At 44.0% G+C, this 21351-nt stretch overlaps 1 protein-coding gene across 2 annotated transcripts; it reads left to right on the top strand.

The window, feature by feature from the left end:
- The first annotated feature begins 1551 nt into the window (after positions 1-1551).
- CAMLG (calcium modulating ligand) lies at positions 1552-15265 on the top strand. 2 transcript variants are annotated; one of them, NM_001202851.1, is given in 5 exon segments: positions 1552-1911; positions 1965-2322; positions 4904-5364; positions 9314-9379; positions 14649-15214. In NM_001202851.1, coding segments are annotated over 4 exon segments (891 nt in total). In that variant the 5' UTR covers positions 1552-1911; positions 1965-2150; the 3' UTR covers positions 14841-15214.
- Positions 15266-21351: the final 6086 nt, after the last annotated feature.

Consider the following 21351-nt stretch of genomic DNA (forward strand, 5'->3'; position numbering starts at 1 on the left):
GTGTTAGCCAGGATGGTCTCGATCTCCTGACCTCGTGATCCGCCCGTCTCGGCCTCCCAAAGTGCTGGGATTACAGGCTTGAGCCACCGCGCCCGGCCGATAAACTGAATTCTTGATGTTTGCTCCTCAAGGATAGCTGGGTTTGAAATTCTATATCAAAGGTTATTTTTCCATTTATAATGTTAAGATATTACTCCATTGTCTTCTGTACCCTTGTGTAATGAGATGACTGGCCAGGTGCCGTGGCTCATGCCTGTAATCCCAGCACTTTGGGAGGCCGAGGCAGGTGGATCACCTGAGGTTGGGAGTTCGAGACCAGCCTGACCAACATGGAGAAACCCCGTCTTTACTAAAAATACAAAATTAGCTGGGCATGGTGGCGCATGCCTGTAATTTTTAATAGAGACACGGTTTCACCATGTTGACCAGGCTGGTCTCCAGCTCCTAGCCTCAAGTGATCCACCTGTCTTGGCTTTCATCCTTAATGTTCTATAGTTTTGTTACTGTTGGGTTCTTTTGGTGGTTTTTTGTTTTTTTTAATTTTTCTTCTGAGACGGAGTTTCACTCTTGTTGCCCAGGCTGGAGTGCAATGGCACGATCTCGGCTCACCGCAACCCCCGCCTCCTGGGTTCAAGCAATTCTCCTGCCTCAGCCTCCCGAGTGGCTGGGATTACAGGCATGCGGCACCACACCTGGCTAATTTTGTATTTTTAGTAGAGACGGGGTTTCTCCATGTTGGTCAGGCTGGTCTCGAACTCCCGACCTCAGGTGATCCGCCCGCCTCGGCCTCCCAAAGTGCTGGGATTACAGGCATGAGCCACTGCGCCAGGCCTGTAGTTTATTTTTTTATCCTGCTTGTTATTCAGAGCACACTTTAAAGATCCTTGTCTACAGTTCTGAAAAACTTCAAGCCATTTCCTTTTCAAATATTTGAAAACTGTTCCATAAAATTAATTCTTTCTGGAATAAATTTCTAGTCCAACTTTTAATTCGGCTGTAAGAATTTAAGTGTTGTATTTCTTTTTTTTTTTTTTTTTTTTTTTTTGAGACGGAGTCTCGCTCTGTCGCCCAGACTGGAGCATCTTTAGCATGCAAGTTGGTCATAAATGATAAGAAGGAAAAAAAATAATATAGCATGCGAGGTGGTCATAAACGACAAGGAGAAAAAATAAGGTGGAGAAGGGGAATGGGGAGTGCTGGCAATTTAGATAGAATGTGCACGAAAGGCTTCACTGGGAAATTCTGATTTGAACAAAAACGCACAAAACGTGAGGAAAGCCTAGGAACACAGCACCCGTATTCTTGGGCGTAGAGAAGTTAAGGATGAGGAACAGGAACCAAGAACAAATCCCAGCGTAAGGCTCCGTTTAAGCGTGGCTCCCTACAAGCGAGGCCGCCGGTCTGTAAACAAGCGACTGCCGCTGCAACCTCCATTTTGCTTCCTGGCACCAAATCTAGGCTGATTATTCACTGCCATCCCTTTCCCACTTCCGGTTTCCTTTCCTCTTCTCTCCTCTCCTCTCCTCTCCATCTCCTCTCTCTTCTCTTCTTTTTTTTCCCCTCGAGACAGAGTCTTGCTCTGTAGCACAGGCTGGAGTGCAGTGGCGCGATCTCGGCTCACTGCAACCTCGGCCTCCTGGGTCCACGCGATTCTCCTGCCTCAGCCTCCCGAGTAGCCGGGATTACGGGCGCGCGCCACCACGCCCGGCTAATTTTTTGTATTTTTAGTAGAGACGGGGGTTTCACCGTGTTGGCCAGGCTAGTCTTGAACTCCTGACCTCGTGATCCGCCCGCCTCGGCCTTCCAAAGTACTAGCATTACAGGCGTGAGCCACCACTCCCGGCCCTGGGTGCTGGTTTTCTTCACCTCCGAGTGAACAGCAGAGGGGTCTGTTGGGTGAGGGCCAGACGAGTTGGGGAGGAATCAGGGCGTCCAGCGCTGCCCTCACTCAAGATGGCGGCCAGAGCCTGGCGCTTCGTCGCGTGGAGCGGCGCTTGCGTGCTTAGCTCACAGGCTCCGGCACCGCGCTCGGGGGAGGGACTATAGTGGGAAGGGGACGCGCGCCTTGCGGCCCGGGCTCTAGTCATCGCCCTCGCCGCGGCGGCCAACACCAGCGCTCCTGCCACCCCTCCCAGACTGTGGACGGGAGGATGGAGTCGATGGCTGTCGCTACCGACGGCGGGGAGAGGCCGGGGGTCCCAGCGGGCTCAGGCCTGTCGGCCTCCCAGCGTCGAGCCGAGCTGCGTCGGAGGAAGCTGCTCATGAACTCCGAACAGCGCATCAACCGGATCATGGGCTTTCACAGGCCCGGGAGCGGCGCGGGTAAGAGCCTCGATTTCCCCTCTGTCTCCCGCCTCTCCCCTTGAATCTTCAGGGTCATTCTTCCCTCTCCCACCTCCACTCCACTGACCTTTTTGACCAAGCCCTGCTCTTTGACTTCCTCTCTGTCCCGCCCCTTCGGTTATATCCCAAGTTCTCATTCCTGAACCCCAGGATGTTCCCCAGTCGCTCCCCTCAAATTTTCCTGGAGCCTCGCTGTGAGATTTTCCCCACCCTGCCTGCAGAGCCCTCGCTGTCTCTGCCCAGTTACGTTAACAGCCCCTTTTTTCCTTAGCCACTTCTCGTCTTGAAGGGCGCACGTTGTATCCCCAGACTGTCGTGTCCACTGCTCCCCTTAGGAAGATGGCTTTCCTTGTTAAGGTTCCAAGTGCTTTTCCTTACAGTGCCTTCTGTAGCGTCTACCTTCTTTTGCCTTTTGCTGTGTAACTCTTGTCCGCCCACGTCAGCCTGTCTTTACGGAACTGCCCGCTAGTTCGTCCTACGTGTATCAGGGACTCTGTGGTCATATTCTAGTGTCTGTGTTCAGTGCCCTCAACACTTGTCACCTACGGGCCGGCAAGAAAAGTTGGGAAAAGTGAGAGTGAGCATTCTTCAGAGACCCAGCAAGTGCGACGTGCACCTGAGAGTTTCCTCTCCTCACCAGGGGAGATCGATGTCATTGATGTCTGGAACTGCATTTCTAAAGGAGAGCACCTCATTCCTCCCCCAAACATATATCCAATGATTTTATTTAAAAAAAATTTATTTCACGTGAGTATAACTGAACAATTAGCACGCCCTAGTGTTTTTCCACTGTTTCCTTTAGTAATTGGTCTTTAGTCAGTGCTCGCAAGCTCCTTAGATCTTTGTGACTTTTGTTCTGGAAGGCTTTAGGTGTATAGCTCTGCATTTTTAGATAGTTCAAATGAGAGGTAAGAAAAACATTTCAAATTCTTCTAGAACACTAGAAGAAACATTTTTCTATCAGGCTACTTATTCTTAAAGCATTATTTACGATCTTACCCGAGGTACTTTCTTTTTTTCTTTTTTCTTTTTGTTTTTGAGACGAAGTCTCGCTCTGTTGCCCAGGCTGGAGTGCAGTGGTGCGATCTCCGCTCACTGCAAGCTCCGCCTCCTGGGTTCAAGCAATTCTCCTGCCTCAGCCTCCTGAGTAGCTGGGAGTACAGGCACGTGCCACCACGCCCGGATAATTTTTTGTATTTTTATTAGAGACGGAGTTTCACCATGTTGGCCAGGCTGGTCTCAATCTCCTGACCTCGTGATCCGCCTGCCTCGGCCTCCCAAAGTGGTGGGATTACAGGCTTGAGCCACCGCGCCCAGCCGGTACTTTCTATATTTTGTTCTTTTGCTTTGAAAATTTTATGTCTTTAAAGGTTTTGTTTTTTGAGACAATGTCTCCCTCTGTATCCTTGGCTGGAGTGCAGTGGCATGATCATAGCTTACTGCAGCCTCAAACTCCTGGGCTTAAGCAATCCTGCTACCTCAGCCTCCAGAGTAGCTAGGACCACAGGCGTACACCACAATGCCCGGCTAATTAAAAAAAAAAATTGTGTGTGTGGAGATGGGGGTCTCACTATGTTGCCTAAGCTGGTCTTGAACTTCTGGGCTCAAGTGATCCACCAGCCTTTGCTTCCAAAAGTGCTGGGCTTACAGGATTACAGGTGTGAGCCATTGTGCCTGGCCTTTTTTAAAACAAAAAACAAAAACAAAAAAAAACACACCAGAGTAGCATCTTAAAACTGCTGAATTACCTACTAATGGTTGTCTGACCACATAAACAGTAGCTGTGGGATATGCCACACCCTATGCTCATAGGGCACTGGATTCACAAATCTAATTTTAAAATACAGATTTTAAAATGCCTTACTGATTTTATATTTTTAACCAAATAAGCTAAGGCAGGCAATGCAATCATACATCTGGGATATATTATCCATAAAAAGTTGGTCTTTTCAGTTTGCTCAATCTCTGAATATCTTTCCTAGTTGGTCTACTAATCTTATCTCCTACCCATAAAGTTTGAGTTATTTCCTCTGCAGAATACTCATTTTGGGTGATATATTTTGAGGGTGTAGAGGAAGAAACCAACTTTTTTTTTTTTTTTTTGGAGACGGAGTCTCGCTCTGTCGCCAGGCAGATGCAGACGGAGTGCAGTGGCGCAATCTCGGCTCATGGCAACCTCTGCCTCCCGGTTTCAAGCGATTCTCCTGCCTCAGCCAGAGTAGCTGGGACTACAGACAGCTGGGACTGCAGGCACATGCCACCACACCCAGCTAATTTTTGTATTTTTAGTAGTGACGGAGTTTCACCATGTTGGCTAGGATAGTCTCAATCTCTTGACCTCATGATGCGCCCACCTCAGCCTCCCAAAGTGTTGGGATTACAGGCGTGAGCCACTGTGCCTGGCCGAAACCAGCTTTTCTTTAATGCAGAATCAATATTTATTTATTTTGATTCAGAGACTGCTGAGTTCTAGCTGCAACAGCATATTTTAAAACATAAACATGTAAGGTGTTTGCCAGTATGTAATAAATACATAAGGCTTTTAAATTTCTTTTCTCAGAAGAAGAAAGTCAAACAAAATCAAAGCAGCAGGACAGTGATAAACTGAACTCCCTCAGCGTTCCTTCAGTTTCAAAACGAGTAGTGCTGGGTGATTCAGTCAGTACAGGAACAACTGACCAGCAGGGTGGTGTGGCCGAGGTAAAGGGGACCCAACTGGGAGACAAATTGGACTCTTTCATTAAACCACCTGAGTGCAGTAATGATGTCAACCTTGAGCTCCGGCAGCGGAACAGAGGGGACTTGACAGCGGACTCAGTCCAGAGGGGTGCCCGCCATGGCCTAGAGCAGTACCTTTCCAGATTCGAAGAAGCAATGAAGCTAAGGAAACAGCTGATTAGTGAAAAACCCAGTCAAGAGGATGGAAGTACAACAGAAGAATTTGACTCTTTTCGAATATTTAGATTGGTGGGATGTGCTCTTCTTGCTCTTGGAGTCAGAGCTTTTGTTTGCAAATACTTGGTAAGAAAAGATCTGTAAATTATTAACTAACTTAATGGAAAATGCAAAATGTTAATAATTATGAGTGCTTTTGACCCATAGAAGTCATTGCCAAAATTAATATCTACCGGATCCATGTGGCTGTTTGAAGATACATTATTAACTTTGCTATTCATCTTATAGAATGAAGTGTTCTGGTTAAATACAGAGCCTAATAATTATTGTTGGTCCTCCATATCAGTTGGTTCTGCACCCTATGTGGATTCAACCAACTGTGGATTGAAAGTATTTGGATTTAGCCGGGCGTGGTGGTGCACGCCTGTAATCCCAGTTACTTGGGAGGCTGAGGCAGGAGAATTGCTTGAACCCGGCAGGCAGAGGTTGCAGTGAGCCAGGATAATGCCACTGCACTCCAGCCTGGGTGACAGAGTGAGACCCTCCCTGTCTCAAAAATAATATGTATGTGTATATATTTGGGGAAAAAATAATACAATAATAACAAATAATAAATAATACAAATAAAGGCTGGGCGCGGTGGCTCAAGCCTGTAATCCCAGCACTTTGGGAGGCCGAGACGGGCGGATCACAAGGTCAGGAGATCGAGACCATCCTGGCTAACCTGGTGAAACCCCATCTCTACTAAAAAATACAAAAAACTAGCCGGGCGAGGTGGCGGGCGCCTGTAGTCCCAGCTACTCGGGAGGCTGAGGCAGGAGAACCGCGTGAACCTGGGAGGCGGAGCTTGCAGTGATCTGAGATCTGGCCACTGCACTCCAGCCTGGGCCACAGAGCGAGACTCCGTCTCAAAAAAAAAATAAATAAATAAATAAATAAATAATACAAATAAAAACAGTATAACAACTATTTACATTGTATTAGGCATAAAAAAATCTAGAAATGATTTCAAGTATATGGGAGGAATTGAGTAGGTTATATGAAAATACTATGCCATTTTACATAAGGGACTTGAGCATCTATCAGGAGGAACCTGGTACCAGTCCTCTGCAGATACTGAGGGATGACTCTACTGAAACCCTTTTTTCATGCTACGGACCCTTCTCATTGCTTTGCGTATATTAATTCATCTAATCCTCATTCTTATGAACTTGGTATTATTTGAATCCATTGGGAAATGAAGACTCAGAGAGGTTAAATCATTTGCCGAAGGTCACACAGCTACTAAGTGATGCTGGGATTAAACCTTAGCAGTTTCATTCTTTAACCAAAGGGTTAAGTGCTTTACATATATATATATACTGTATATTATCAATTTTCAAATAATTTGAAATAGTAAAATGCAGTTCCTGTGGTCCTGAATATGAGGTAAATTTCCTATGGTTCAGAAGACATTTCAGCATTTCTTTTTTTTTTTTGAGACGGAGTCTCGCTCTGTCGCCCAGGCTGGAGTGCAGTGGCCGGATCTCAGCTCACTGCAAGCTCCGCCTCCCGGGTTTATGCCATTCTCCTGCCTCAGCCTCCCGAGTAGCTGGGACTACAGGCGCCCGCCACCTCGCCCGGCTAGTTTTTTGTATTTTTTTTAGTAGAGACGGGGTTTCACCGTGTTAGCCAGGATGGTCTCGATCTCCTGACCTCATGATCCACCCGTCTCGGCCTCCCAAAGTGCTGGGATTACAGGCTTGAGCCACCGCGCCCGGCCAGCATTTCTTAATGTAGTGTCATAATGAGTCCATTTTGGTTGTACCATGATGTGGTTATTTTGTTTTACAGTATATTGAAGAATACAGAAAAGCATAGCTCATAGTTCAGTGTCTTGCACTGAGGTTTTTCCATTCAGTAGACATTTTAGGTATATGTACCAGGCACATAAATAAATTATCCAGATAATTAAAGTTTATATCATTAAGCAAAACAGTTTTTTTTAATCTTTTTTTTTTTTTTTTTTTTTTTTTTGAGATGGAGTTTCTGTCGCCTAGGCTGGAGTGCAGTGGTGCAATCTCGGCTCACTGCAATGTCCACCTCCTGGGTTCAAGTGATTCTCCTGCCTTAGCCTCCTGAGTAGCTGGGACTACAGGCACGTGCCACCATGCACGGCTAATTTTTTGTATTTTTAGTAGAGATGGGGTTTCATCGTGTTAGCCAGGATGGTCTCGATGTCGTGACCTCGTGATCTGCCCACCACTGCCTCCCAAAGTGCTGGGATTACAGGCGTGAGCCACCGTGCCTGGCCTAAAATCTATTTTTATGCAGATGTTTTCATAAATAGAACCTGTTGAACAGATTTTATTTGTTTTTCCTTGATAATAACTTGTCAACATAGTTTGCTATAATGCAAAGATCGGTGATGCTTTCAGCATTTAATGAGCTGCCTCTTTTTTGTCTCTATCTGAAGGGCTCTGTGCTTTCATGCTTTTAATGTTATGCCTATTTTTGTGTGAATTTTTTTGTTTTGGTTTTCTGGGTTTTTTTTTTTTTTTTTTTTTTTTTTTTTTTTTGAGATGGAGTCTCACGCTGTTGCCCAGGCTGGAGTGCAGTGGTGCGATCTCGGCTCACTGCAAGCTCCGCCTCCTGGGTTCACGCCATTCTCCTGCCTCAGCCTCCTGAGTAGCTAGGACTACAGGCACCCGCCACCGCGCCCGGCTAATTTTTTGTATTTTTAATAGAGACGGAGTTTCACTGTGGTCTCGATCTCCTGACCTTGTGATCCGCCCGCCTCGGCCTCCCAAAGTGCTGGGATTACAGGCTTGAGCCACCGCGCCCGGCCCGGTTTTCTGGGTTTTGTTGCTATCAGAGTTTCAACTGTTTCTTACTGCTGTCACCATACTGCCATCTAGTAATGTTTGCTCCTTCACTCGCTTCGTAATGGTTTCATTTTAAAAGTAGTTATGAGGGGCTGGGCACAGTGGCTCATGCCTGTAATCCCACCATGCCCAGCTAATTTTTTAGCAGAGATAGGGTTTCACCTTGTCAGCCAGGATGGTCGTCTCGATCTCTTGACCTCGTGATCCGCCCATCTCTGCTTCCCAAAGTGCTAGGATTACAGGCATGAGCCACCATGCCCAGCCAAGCATTTAGTTTTGTTGTTGTTTAAAACGTTTTAGAGATAGGATCTTGCTGTGGTGCCCAGGCTGGACTAGAACTTCTGGGCTCAAGCAGTCCTCCTGCCTCAGCCTTCTGCATAGCTGGAAGAATGCCATCTATTTTGAGTGCTGGGCCTTGTCTGTGTGCTTCCTGGATGTCAATTAATTCCCTCTGGGTGACGGAGATGTTACTGCATGATGTGTTAAACATCTGTCACTATTTAATACTTTAAATAATTTAAAAGATGAGTTTTTATGAGAGAAGACAGTTTTGGGGACACTAAAAGAATGTGAAAGAATTGTATGACCTGAGAAACATATTTTATGTTAGGAAATCAAATCTTTTATTTTCTTCACCCTTCTGAGGAAACAAGATTACTTTTAACCATTAAAATTACTATTTTATGGGAGACTGAGGCAGGAGAATTGCTTGGACCCAGGAGGCAGAGGTCACAGTGAGCCGAGATTGCGTCACTGCACTCCAGCCTGGGCGACAGAGTGAGACTCCGTCTTAAAAAAAAAAAAGTAATTGCCAGGCGAAGTGACTCACACCTGTAATCCCAGCATGTTGGGAGTCCGAGGTGGGTTGATCACATGAGGTCAGGAGTTGTAGACCATCCTGGCCAACATGGTGAAACCCTGTCTCTACTAAAAATACAAAAATTAGCCAGGCATGGTGGCGGGCGCTTGTAACCCCATCTACTTGGAAGGCTGAGGCACCAGCATCACTTGAACCTGAGAGGTGGATGTTGCTGTGAACCAAGATCGTGCCACTGCACTCAGACTGGGTGACAGAGGAAGACTCTGTCTCAAAAAATAATAATAACAATTTTTTTTACAGCTTGTGCTTGGAATTTTATAGCTGCTGTTTGATTTATTGTAATTTGAATGATTATGTTGGAAATATTTAATTTTATCTTCTATCTTCACAGTCCATATTTGCTCCATTTCTTACTTTGCAACTTGCGTACATGGGATTATACAAATATTTTCCCAAGGTAAATTAATTTTTTTTCTAAATCTTGATGATGTGTTTGGATTGATTTATGACTAGCTAATTGAAGGAGCTTAAAAATGTTAGTCCTACTTATGGTCTGATTCAGTGCTACTCAAAGTGTGGTTTGCCCACTTATCTCTAAACTATGTGTTTGTGTTTGTGATGCATTAAGTTCAAAAAATGAGTAATTGGCCGGGTGCGGTCGTTCACGCCTGTAATTCCCACACTCTGAGAGGCTGAGGTGGGTGGATCACCTGAGGTCAGGAGTTCAAGACCAGCCTGGCCAACATGGTGAAACTCCATCTCTACTAGAAATACAAAAATTAGCCAGGTATGGTGATGCACACCTGTAATTCCAGCTCCTCAGGAGGCTGAGGCAGGATAATTGCTCCAACCCAGGAGTCAGAGGTTGCAGTGAGCCAAGATTGTGCCACTGCACTATTCCAGCCTGGGCGACAGGGTGAGACTCTGTCTCAAAAAAAAAGAGTAATTGGAAACTTTTATAGCAATTTGACATTGCCATAACATTGTTATTCTGTTTTACAAAAATATTGGTCTACTGTGAATTGAGGTCCTTCATGAAAGAGTGTGAATAGTACTTGTTTAAGAAAAGTATTAAATTTAATTAGTAAATTTAGTAATTCATTTTGTCTGTAATAAAGGAAATTTAAAAACGGATTTGATTATCTCATTGTACTTCATATTGGACACTTAATAGCAGTGCACTTTATCTCCAGTGTTTAGGGCCTGATATTTGCAATAAATATGTGACCAATATTGCAGAACAGAATGATGTTGAGAGTCATTGTTTACCTGGCCTGCTTGACTAAGGATATATACAGTTTTATGAGGCTTGGCTTGCTTGACATAGGCGATAGCCTAACTAGTGTGATCAAGTTTTGTGGGAGCTTTTTGCTGGAAAAATGGCTACTTGGCTGTTTATGTGTTATATTTAATGGGCTGACAGACCTGTGCATGATTTTAATGGATTTGAAGCATTTGTATTTTTGAAGGGTCAAATAGGTCAAATACAAGAAGTAAAAGAGTAAATAACTTTGTAATTTTAATTGAAGCATTTGTTTAGAAATTCACCTTTGAGGCTGGGCTTGGTGGCTCATGCCCTAATCCCAGCACTTTGGGAGGCTGAGGCGGGTGGATCACCTCAGGTCAGGAGTTCGAGACCAGCCTGGCCAACGTGGCAAAACTCCGTCTCTACTAAAAATATAAAAATTACCCAGGTGTGGTTGTGGGCGCCTGCAATCCCAGCTACTTGGGAGGCGAGGCAGGAGAACCACTTGAACCCAGGAGGCAGAGGTTGTGGTGAGCCAAGATCGCGCCATTGCACTTCAGCCTGGGTAACAGAGCAAAACTCCGTCTCAGAAAAAAAAAATTGTATCTATTCAGAATGAAGATGCTCTCAATGTACTGATAATGGTAAACTCTCCAAGAAATATTGAGAGAAAAAAAATTCAGAATAGAATCTATACTAATTTCTTTTGAAAATAAAAAATGTATTACTTGATTTTGCTTATATATGCATAAACAAATAATATACATGAAATTATTAACAATACTTATGTGTGTGATAGAGATGTATATATGGGTACTCTGTAAATGGAAGAGAGAAAATGGAGACTTTATATATTCTCCCAACATAATAGCATTTTGTTATAGCAGGGTTTTTTTGCTTGTTTGTTTTTGAGACAGAGTCTCACTCTGTTGCCCAGGCTGGAGTGCAGGGTACAATCTCAGCCCACTGCAGTCTCTGCCTCCTGGGTTCATTCTCCTGCCTCAGCCTCCCAAGTAGCTGTGACTACAGGTGTGAGTGACCACACCCACCTAATTTTTGTATTTTTAGTAGAGACGGGGTATCACTGTGTTGGTCAGGCTGATCTGGAACTCCCAGCCTCAGGTGATCTGCCCACCTGGGCCTTCCAAAGTGCAGGGATTACAGGCATGAGCCACCACACCTGGCCTGTTATAACAGTTTTTAAACACAAAAGTTGGCCGGGTGTGGTGCCTCACACCTGTAATACCAGCACTTTGGAAGGCCATGGTGGGCAGATCACCTGAGGCTGGGAGTTCCTGACCAGCCTGGCCAACATCGTGAAACCGTATGTCTACTGAAAATACAAAAATTAGCTTGGCATGGTGGTACAGACCTGTAATCCCAGCTACTTGAAGTCTGAGGCAGGAGAATTGCTGGAACCCGGGTGGCAGAATTTACAGTGAGCCAAGATAGCGCCACTGCACTCCTGGGCGACAGAGCAAGACTGTCTCAAAAATAAATAAACACAAAAGTTGAAAGAATTGTGCCGTGAACACCCATTTATATAATACCACCTAGATTCTACAAGTAGCATCTTATTATATTACGTATCTATCAGATTTTTAGTTTTCAAACCCAAGATAATCTCTGTAAAGTTTTTCCATCAAATTTTTCTTGATGCATTTCAAAGTATATTGTAGGTGTACACATCGGTATACCTCACCCCTCTTACATAACATTAACTTACAATTTACTGTTTTAAGGTTCTTTTTTTAAGTAAAAAAAAAAATTTTTTTTAGATGTAGTCTCACTTTGTTACCAGGCTGGAGTGCAGTGGGCACAATCTTGGCTCACTGCAACCTCTGCCTCCCAGGTTCAAGCGATTCTCCCACCTCAGCCTCCCAAATAGCTGGGACTACAGGCACGTGCCACCAAGCCCAGCTAATTTTTGTATTTTTAGTAGAGACAGGGTTTCACCATGTTGAGCAGGATGGTCTCTCTCTTTTTTTTTTTTTTTTTTTTTTTTTGAGATGGAGTCTTGCTCTTTGGCCAGACTGGAGTGCAATAGCATGATCTTGCTCACTGCAACCTCTGCGTCCTAGGTTCAAGCGATTCCCCTGCCTCAGCCTCCCAAGTAGCTGAGATTACAGGCATATGCCACCACACCCAGCTAATTTTTTGTATTTTAGTAGAGACGGGGTTTCACCATGTTGGCCAAGACAATCTTGATCTCCTGACCTTGTGATCTGCCCACCTCAGCCTCCCAAAGTGCTGTAATTACAGGCATGAGCCACTGTGCCCAGCTGGTCTCTGGTCTCTATCTCTTGACCTTGTGATTCGCCCACCTCCGCCTTCCAAAGTGCTGCGATTACAGGTGTGAGCCGCCGCGCCCGGCCTTTTTTAGGTAAAATTTTAAGGTAAAATTAGTTCTGAGGCCGGGCGCAGTGGTTCATGCCTGTAATCCCAGCACTTTGGGAGGCCGAGATGGGCGGATCACCTGAAGTCAGGAGTTCAAGACCAGCCTGGCCAACATGGTGAAACCCCATCTCTACAAAAATTTGCCAGGCATGATGGTGGGTACCTATAATCCCAGCTACTGGGGAGGCTGATGTGGGAGAATCGCTTGAACCCAGAAGGTGGAGGTGGCGGTGGGCCGAGATCCTGCCATTGCACTCCAGCCTGAGCAACAGAGCGAGACTACGTCTCAAAAAAAAAGGAAAAAAAAAATTAGTTCTAATATGAAGACTAGGGTACCAGCATAATTAATTGATTGTTTGAAATGCTCTTCTTAATTGTACCATTTGATATGTTTGACATCCTGTGAAACCCATACCTCTTCCAAGGTTTATAACTTTGCTGTCACCCCAAGAGTTTCCTTCATGCTCCTTTCCAGGCAGTCCCAGTCCCTATACCCCAAAGATCTTTTTCCCACCATAGATTAGTTGTGTTTGGCATAGTAATTCATATAAGTGGGATCATTCTTGATTTTACTTTTTTCTGCATGCCTTCTTTTATTCTGCATGATATTTTTGAGATTTATCCATGTTGGATAAATCAGTAGTTAATTTCTTTTTTTTTTCTTGGCTCAATAATACTCCATTGTATGACTGTATCCATTTATCTAGTCTCCTGTAGATGGACATCTTGGTTGTTTTCAGTTTTGGGTTATTATGACTAAGAGCTTCCTTGTATGAGGCTTTTTGTGAGCATAAGCTTTCATTTCTCTTAGGTAACTATAGGTTTTTATACTAAAAAAATTTTTAAACCATATGATTGGATTTTGTGATAATAAAGAAAAATTCTGCTTTTTTTTTTTTTAAGAGGGAGTCTCGCTCTGTCGCCCAGACTGGAGTTCAGTGGCGCGATCTCGGCTCACTGCAACCTCCACGTTGTGGATTCAGGCAATTCTCCTGCCTCAGGCTCCTGAGTAGCTGGGACTACAGGCACCCACCACCGTGCCCGGCTATTTTTTGTATTTTAGTAGAGACAGGGTTTCACCATGTTGGTCAGGCTGGTCTCAATCTCCTGACCTCGTGAGCTGCCCGCCTTGGCCTCTCAAAGTGTCAGGATTACAAGCGTGAGCCACTGCGCCCAGCCCAGTCTTGCTATTAAAAGTTTTTTGAAAATGTCATCTTGGAAGCATGACATAAATAATAATTTATTATATATACAGTACAATATAAAAACAAGAATATATTATACAATATAAATATAAAATATACAGTACAATATAAAATAATATAAAATATAAATTTTATATATTAAAACAGTACAATATAAAAAGAAATATTACTAGACAGGACATAAATAACTGCTAAATGACTGACATGGATAATGTGTGACGTAGGAGCTCACAGGAGATATAAATTACTCCAGTGTTTTATGTAAATAAAGCACAAGGAGGACTTCAGGGGAAGTAGAATTAAAAACAGGCCTTCAGGCCAAGTGCAGTCTCTAATCCCAGCACTTTGGGAGGCTGAGGCTAGCTGATGGCTTCAGCTTACAAGTTTAAGACCACCCTGGGAAACATAGGAAGACTGTTTCTACAACAGATAACAAAAATTAGCTGAGCGTGCGCCTGTGGTCCCACCTACTCGGGAGGCTGAGGTGTCTCTACTAAAAATATGAAAATTAGCCAGGCGTGGTGGCAAGCGCCTGTAATCCCAGTTACTCAGGAAGCAGAGGCAGGAGAATCACTTGAACCCGGGAGGCGGAGGTTGCAGTGAGCCGAGATCGAGCCATTGCACTCCAGCCTGGGCGACAGAGCGAGACTGTCTCAAAAAAAAAAAAAAAGCAAGACTGATAATCTGCTATTGTCTAGCAGTTTGAAGATTTACATATTATGTGCTCAGTAAATGTTGGTATATTACTGATTGTTTTAAAATATCATTAACAGTTTTTAAATCATTTAGGTTGAAAATAGCAGTATTGATTATGTTTGTATAGAGCTTATGTAGTCTGCTGAAACTTTGAAGATTAATGTGAGTCTTTCTCTACACAGAGTGAAAAGAAGATAAAGACAACAGTACTAACAGCTGCACTTTTATTATCGGGAATTCCTGCTGAAGTGATAAATCGATCAATGGATACCTATAGCAAAATGGGCGAAGTCTTCACAGATCTCTGTGTCTACTTTTTCACCTTTATCTTTTGTCATGAACTGCTTGATTATTGGGGCTCTGAAGTACCATGAAGCCTGCAGAACTGAGAAGGAGAAGCTTACAAAAAAAAAAAAATCCTCTTTTATATTGCAGTGTCTCTAAAGGAGGCAAATTAGTTTACACCTTCATGTAATTCTTTTACTTTAGGGGTTGCAAAACTACTTTATTAGAAATAGAATGGCAGATTCTCTGATTTAAAAGGGCTGAGTTTGTATTATTACTGATATGAAGAACAGAGTACCAATGTCATTAATTGATTTTTCTTGTTTAATCAGAATCCTTATTCTGTACCTTTCCTCTAACTTCTCAGATTTGTAATTCTTCTTTTGGGAGCTGAACTAGTGCTTTTAGGAGAACAGATAAACGTAGTCTCAGCCAGCCCTAGAGACTGCTTCTTGTATTTGTGTCATTCTGTCCTGAGAAATGAAGTCATCTGAAAAATAAAATGAAAGAAACTGAATTGTCTAATGTTAAGTCTGCACATTGTAACTTTTCTTGTTGAGTTAGTATCTTAATTTTTACTCCAGCACAAGTATTTAATCAAAGAAATGATTCATACATGTGAAATTGGAAGGTATTTACAAAATTTTTATTGCTGTATACTAAACTCAGAATTGGAACTTTTTGCTTTTGAGTTTTCACTTTTTAGAAGTATGTTTTAAGCAAGCAAAAACAAAATGGGATGTGAAGAATTGAAGCAAGCAACCCAATAGCATAGATGTCCTTTTCCCCCCAAATATGGTCTAGATGAGTTACTATAAACATCGTTTTTATTTTTTTGAGATGGAGTTTTGCTCTTGTTGCCCAGGCTAGAGTGCAATGGTGCTATCTTGGCTCAACGCAACCTCTGCCTCCCTGGTTCAAGGGATTCTCCTGTCTCAGCCTCCTGAGTAGCTGGGATTACAGGCATGTGCCACCACGACCGGCTGATTTTTGAATTTTTAGTAGAGATGGGGTTTCTCCATGTTGGTCAGGCTGGTCTCGAACTTCTGACCTCAGCTGATCCGCCCACCTCGGCCTCCCAAAGTGCTGGGATTACAGGCGTGAGCCACCGCACCCAACCTTATAAATATCCTTTTAACTAACTCAGTAACTGCCATATTTTGATGGGTTGTCTTCTTAAAAGAATATACGACTAAAGTGTTATATCACTTAGTGTTACATTTCCTTACAGATTTTTGTATAGTCTAATTTGGTTAATCCTTGTGACATTAAAAACACATACACTTTTTAAAAAATTATTCATTAAGTCTTGATTTCTGTCATTTCATTTTGAACCAGGGTAATGAAGAATAAGTATAATTTAAGTCTATTCCTCTGATTTGGGTTAAAGATTATAAGCACACATTTTTCCTGATTCCATAATGAATCTAGTATCTAAAGGGTTGTAAATCATCCTTAAAGTTGTCACTTCCTTACTCCCTGAGAAGATACTAGTGGTCTTCAATTGCACATTGCACATGTTTACTCTTTTGCTGCTTTTTTTTTTTTTTTTTCCCCAAACAGTTTCCTGCTGTTGTCCAGGCTGGAGTGTAGTAGTAGCACAATCATGGCTCACTGGAGCCTTGATTGACCTCCTGGGTTCAAGTAATCTTCCTGTCTCAGCCTCCCAAGTAACTGGGACCATTCATGCTTGGCTAATTTTTTGATTTTTTGTAGAGACAGGATCTTGCCATGTTACCCAGGCTGGTCTCGAACTGGGCTCAAGCAGTCCTCCTGCGTTGGCCTCCCAAAATGCTAGGGTTACAGGTATGAGCCATTGTGCCTGGCCTGCTTTTGTTTCTTGAAAAAAAAAAAAAAAATCATTTAGCCAGCTGACATATGCAAAATTTTAGTTACTGTAGATCATTACCAAATTTATATTTTGAAAACAGTTATATCTGGCCGGGCGCCGTGGCTCAAGCCTGTAATCCCAGCACTTTGGGAGGCCGAGACGGGTGGATCACGAGGTCAGGAGATCGAGACCATCCTGGATAACACGGTGAAACCCCGTCTCTACTAAAAAATACAAAAAACTAGCCGGGCGAGGTGGCGGGTGCCTGTAGTCCCAGCTACTCGGGAGGCTGAGGCAGGAGAATGGCGTGAACCCGGGAGGCGGAGCTTGCAGTGAGCCGAGATTGCGCCACTGCACTCCAGCCCGGGCGACAGAGCGAGACTCCGTCTCAAAAAAAAAAAAAAAAAGAAAACAGTTATATCTATCTATTGGTGCCACTTTTTCTCTTTAACTGATAGGCATCTCCCTGATAATTTGCTTACATTTGTTGAATAATATCAAATAGAAATGAAAGTTTGTTTTGTTTTGTTTTGTTTTTGAGATATACAGTTTCACTCTGTTGCTGAGGCTGAAGTGCACTGGCATGATCTACAACCTCTGCCCCTCTGGTTCAAGCAATGCTCATGCCTCAGCCTTCTGAGTAGTGAGTAGCTGGGATTACAAACATTGCTACCATGCCCGGCTAATTTTTGTAGTTTTAGTAGAGATGGTGGTTTCACCATGTTGGCCAGGCAGGTCTCAAACTCCTGACCTCAAGTGATCTGCCCGTCTCAGCCTCCCAATGTACTGAGATTAAAAGTGTGAGCCACTGCGGCCCACCTGAAAGTTTCTTTTTTTTTCTTTTTTTTTTTTTTAATCTTTTTTTTTTTTGAGGCGGAGTCTCGCTCTGTCACCCAGGCTGGAGTGCAGTGGCCGGATCTCAGCTCACTGCAAGCTCCGCCTCCCGGGTTTACGCCATTCTCCTGCCTCAGCCTCCCGAGTAGCTGGGCGACAGAGCCAGACTCAGTCTCAAAAAAAAAAAAAAAAAAAAAATTAGCTGGGCGTGGTGGCACATGCCTGTAATCCCAGCTACTTGGGAGGCTGAGGCAGGAGAATTGCTTGAACCCGGGAGGCGGAGGTTGCAGTGAGCCAAGGTCATGCCATTGCACTCCAGCCTGGGCAACAAGAGTGAAACTCTGTCTCAAAAAAAAGAAAAAAAAAAACCTTCCTCCAGTACAGACTTGATGTGAATTTAAACATATTGTGGTGGAGTGGGGGTGGTGCACACCTGTAATCCCAGCACTTTGGGAGGCCAAGGGAGACAGATTGCTTGAGTCCAGGGGTCCAGGAGTTTGAGACCAGCCTGGGCAACATGGCAAAACCCTCTCTGTGAAAAACACAAAAGTTAGCTGGCGGGGTGGTGTGTGCCTGTAGTCCCAGCTACTAGCTACTTGGGAGGCTGAGGCACAAGAATTACTTGAACCTGGGAGAAGGTTGCAGTGAACCGAGATCACACTACTGCACTCCAGCCTGGGCAACAGAACAAGGCCCTGTCTCAAAAAAATATATATATATATATTATATATTACTGCTAGCCAACATGAATATTATATAGTACTATAAATATTTAACTGTACATAGCACATACAAATACATAAGTACAACCAATATATATTTTATATAGTTAAAATATATATGTATATAAGAAATATTTAAGCCAGTTAGAATTGTCATGTTAATGTGTCCTCTTAAAGGGGAGTTGGATGTGGCTGGGCGTGGTGGCTCAAGCCTGTAATCCCAGCACTTTGGGAGGCCGAGACAGGCGGATCACAAGGTCAGGAGATCAAGACCATCCTGGCTAACATGGTGAAACCCCGTCTCTACTAAAAATACAAAAAACTAGCCGGGAGAGGTGGCGGACGCCTGTAGTCCCAGCTACTCGGGAGGCTGAGGCAGGAGAATGGTCTAAACCCGGGAGGCGGAGCTTGCAGTGAGCTGAGATCCCGCCACTGCACTCCAGCCTGGGCGACAGAGCGAGACTCCGTCTCAAAAAAAAAAAAAAAAAAAAAAGGGGAGTTGGAAATAAAGTATCTTGAAGAGAGCTCTGGCCTAAGTGTCAGATCTCTGGACTCTAGTTCTAGGTTAGATTCCAACAAACTTAGTGATCTAGGACTAAATATGTTTCCTGAGTCTCAGTTTTGTTACTTAAAATCAAGAAGTTTGAGTTTGTGATTTTAAAAATCTGTAACATTAATCCCGTGATTGTTTTTATTATTATTTTTTGAGACCGAGTCTCACTCTGTTGCACAGGCTGGAGTGCAATGGTGCGATCTTGGCTCAATGCAACCTCTGTCTCCCGGGTTCAAGTGATTCTCGTGCCTCAGCCTCCCAAGTAGCTGGGATTAGCACGCACCACCACACTCAGCTAATTTTTGTATTTTTAGTAGAGACAGGATTTCACCATGTTGGCCAGGCTGGTCTTGAACTCCTGCCTTCACGTGATCCACCTGCCTCAGCCTCCCAAAGTGCTAGGATAACAGTCATGAGCCACTGTGCCCGGCCCTAATCCTGTGATTCTAAACAATATTCAAATTGTGTTAATTTCAGAAATTAAGGACTTATTTCCATTCACTTCTGCATGGCCTCATGCAGTTCCATGGCTTCAAATACTGTGTATTATATATATATTCTATAAAATGTTGAGGACCCATATCTCTCCCACCTCTATTTGTAGCTGTTATTTCCTGGACATCTAGTAGGCACCTCAAATATCACATGACTGAAACAAAATCAATGACTTTCTATTTCCTCCACCAAATCTGTTGCTCTCATACCTTTCTCATCTCCACAAATTCACCACAGTCCACAATAGCTCTTTTGAAAACCTGGCAGTCATCTTTTATTCCTTCCTTTCCCTCATAGCTCACATCCAGTTTATCTATTGGCGCTTTGAGAGCTGCTTCCAGAATACACCCAGAATCTGGTCATTTCTCAGTCTCCACTGTTTAAGCCACTGGTGGTTTCCTGTGTCTTTTAGGCTGAAATTCACATTCCCTACCTGCAGCCCACATCCAAACGATTTACAAGGGGATTCCTAACCCTCCTTGGTGTCCCTCCTGTCACTCATTAATTAGCTCAGGCCTTCTTACCTTTGGCATGGACTGCCAGACCCTCCGTCTCTATCCCTCTTCAATGTTTCTCACAGCTACCACAGGTGGGCAGCAAGCCATGGTGGAGGGGGGCAGGGGGAGCATAAACTCATCTTGGAGTGTCACTTGTTGGTTTGCTTTTTTTTTTTTAAATCAACTATGTTGAGGTAAAATTTACATACAATAAGTCATGTACAGTTAAAGGGTACAGTTCAGTGAATTTTTAAAAAATGTGCAAATCTATTCAATGACCACCAAAATCAAGATAACAGAACGTTTCCATCATCTTTAGGTGTAAGAAAGTAAAATAGTACAGAGGCAAGTAAAGTAAAAATGTGAGCCTTTCTCCAACTCCATTATAGCTTCCCGCAAAAACAACTCAACATTTCTGTGTGTGTTCTATGAGACTAGTCATTCACAATACATATACAGTTTTTGGTGCCGAAACTCTTGAATAATGTTCTCAATCTTGACTGTACTTCAGAATTACCTGGGAAGCTTAAAAATTCCTAATGCACAAGAAGCACTCCAGGCCAATTAAATCAGAACATAGGGGTGGAACCCAGGCTTCTATTTTATTTATTAATATTTTAGAGATGAGATTTCTCTCTGCTATCCAGGTTGGAGTGATCATAGCTCACTGCAGCCTCAAACTCCTGGGCTCCAGTAATCTTGCCTCAGCCTCCCCAGCTCAAATGATCCTCCCACCTCAGCCTCCCAAGTAGCTAGAACCACAGGCGTGCCAGCACACCTGGCTAATTATTTTGCTTATTTTCTGTAGAGGGTCTCACTAAGTTGCACAGGTTGGTCTTGAACTCCTGGGCTCAAGCCATCCTCCTGCCTCGGCCTCCCAAGGAGCTGGGACTATAGGCATGAGCCACCATGCGTGGCCCTTTTTTGTGTTTTTTATTTTATTTTAAGCTTCCCAGAGAGAGAATGTTGAGAACTAATCTTTCACCAAAGTATTTTTAGCTCTTTGTTCTCTGCTAGGTTAACACCTACTCGGTCTTCAAATCTCACCTCAAAGTTCACTTCCCCAGGAAACGTTTTTTCTGAATCCCTCTCCAATGGTGGACTCTCCTTGCCGTATTACATCAGCTTGTGTTTTTAGTCAAGTCTATCATTATTATTATTTTCTTTGCAGAGACGGTGGCTACGTTGCCCAGGTCTTGAATTCCTGGGCTCAAGCTATCCTCCCGCCTCAGCCTCCCAAAGTGCTGGGATTTCAGGCGTGAGCCACTGCGCTAGCTTAGTCATCTCTATTTCCCCCGCTAGACTGAGCTACCCAGGATCTAGCAGAAGCCTGGCATATGACAACACATAAATGAGAGAATGTACACATGAATAAAGAGCGTGTATGGAGAAAGTTGCCGCATTATGTAGCGCAAATTAAGGCAGACATCAGCCTGCCCAAGACGCCTCTTTGGCTCTGGCGCGAAACATCCTCCCGGGCCGGCAAGGCTGAGTCGCTACGCTCCATCGCACTAATCAGCCGGGCGCTGGGGCCGGGAAGTCGGGGCCAAGCCATCATCTTTCGAGGAGGCCGGCGCTGTGCGCCCTCCAGTCGAGCGGGGGCGCTGTGGAAGAGCGGCAGCTTCCGGTCGGCTTTTCTCTTCCTTCGGCTGCCGGCGCCAGCACGTC

This window comes from Macaca mulatta, chromosome 6, assembly GCF_049350105.2.
Source record: "Macaca mulatta isolate MMU2019108-1 chromosome 6, T2T-MMU8v2.0, whole genome shotgun sequence".
Lineage (NCBI taxonomy): Eukaryota > Metazoa > Chordata > Mammalia > Primates > Cercopithecidae > Macaca > Macaca mulatta.

What these genes read in the sequence shown, in the direction of transcription:
- CAMLG (XM_015140862.3), top strand. Translation starts at nt 2,151, where the DNA reads ATGGAGTCGATGGCTGTCGCTACCGACGGCGGGGAGAGGCCGGGGGTC. An exon ending in CAGGCCCGGGAGCGGCGCGG is followed by an intron (nt 2,323 to 4,903) that starts GTAAGAGCCTCG and finishes TTCTTTTCTCAG; the next exon opens with AAGAAGAAAGTCAAACAAAA. An exon ending in CTTTTGTTTGCAAATACTTG is followed by an intron (nt 5,365 to 14,648) that starts GTAAGAAAAGAT and finishes TTCTCTACACAG; the next exon opens with AGTGAAAAGAAGATAAAGAC.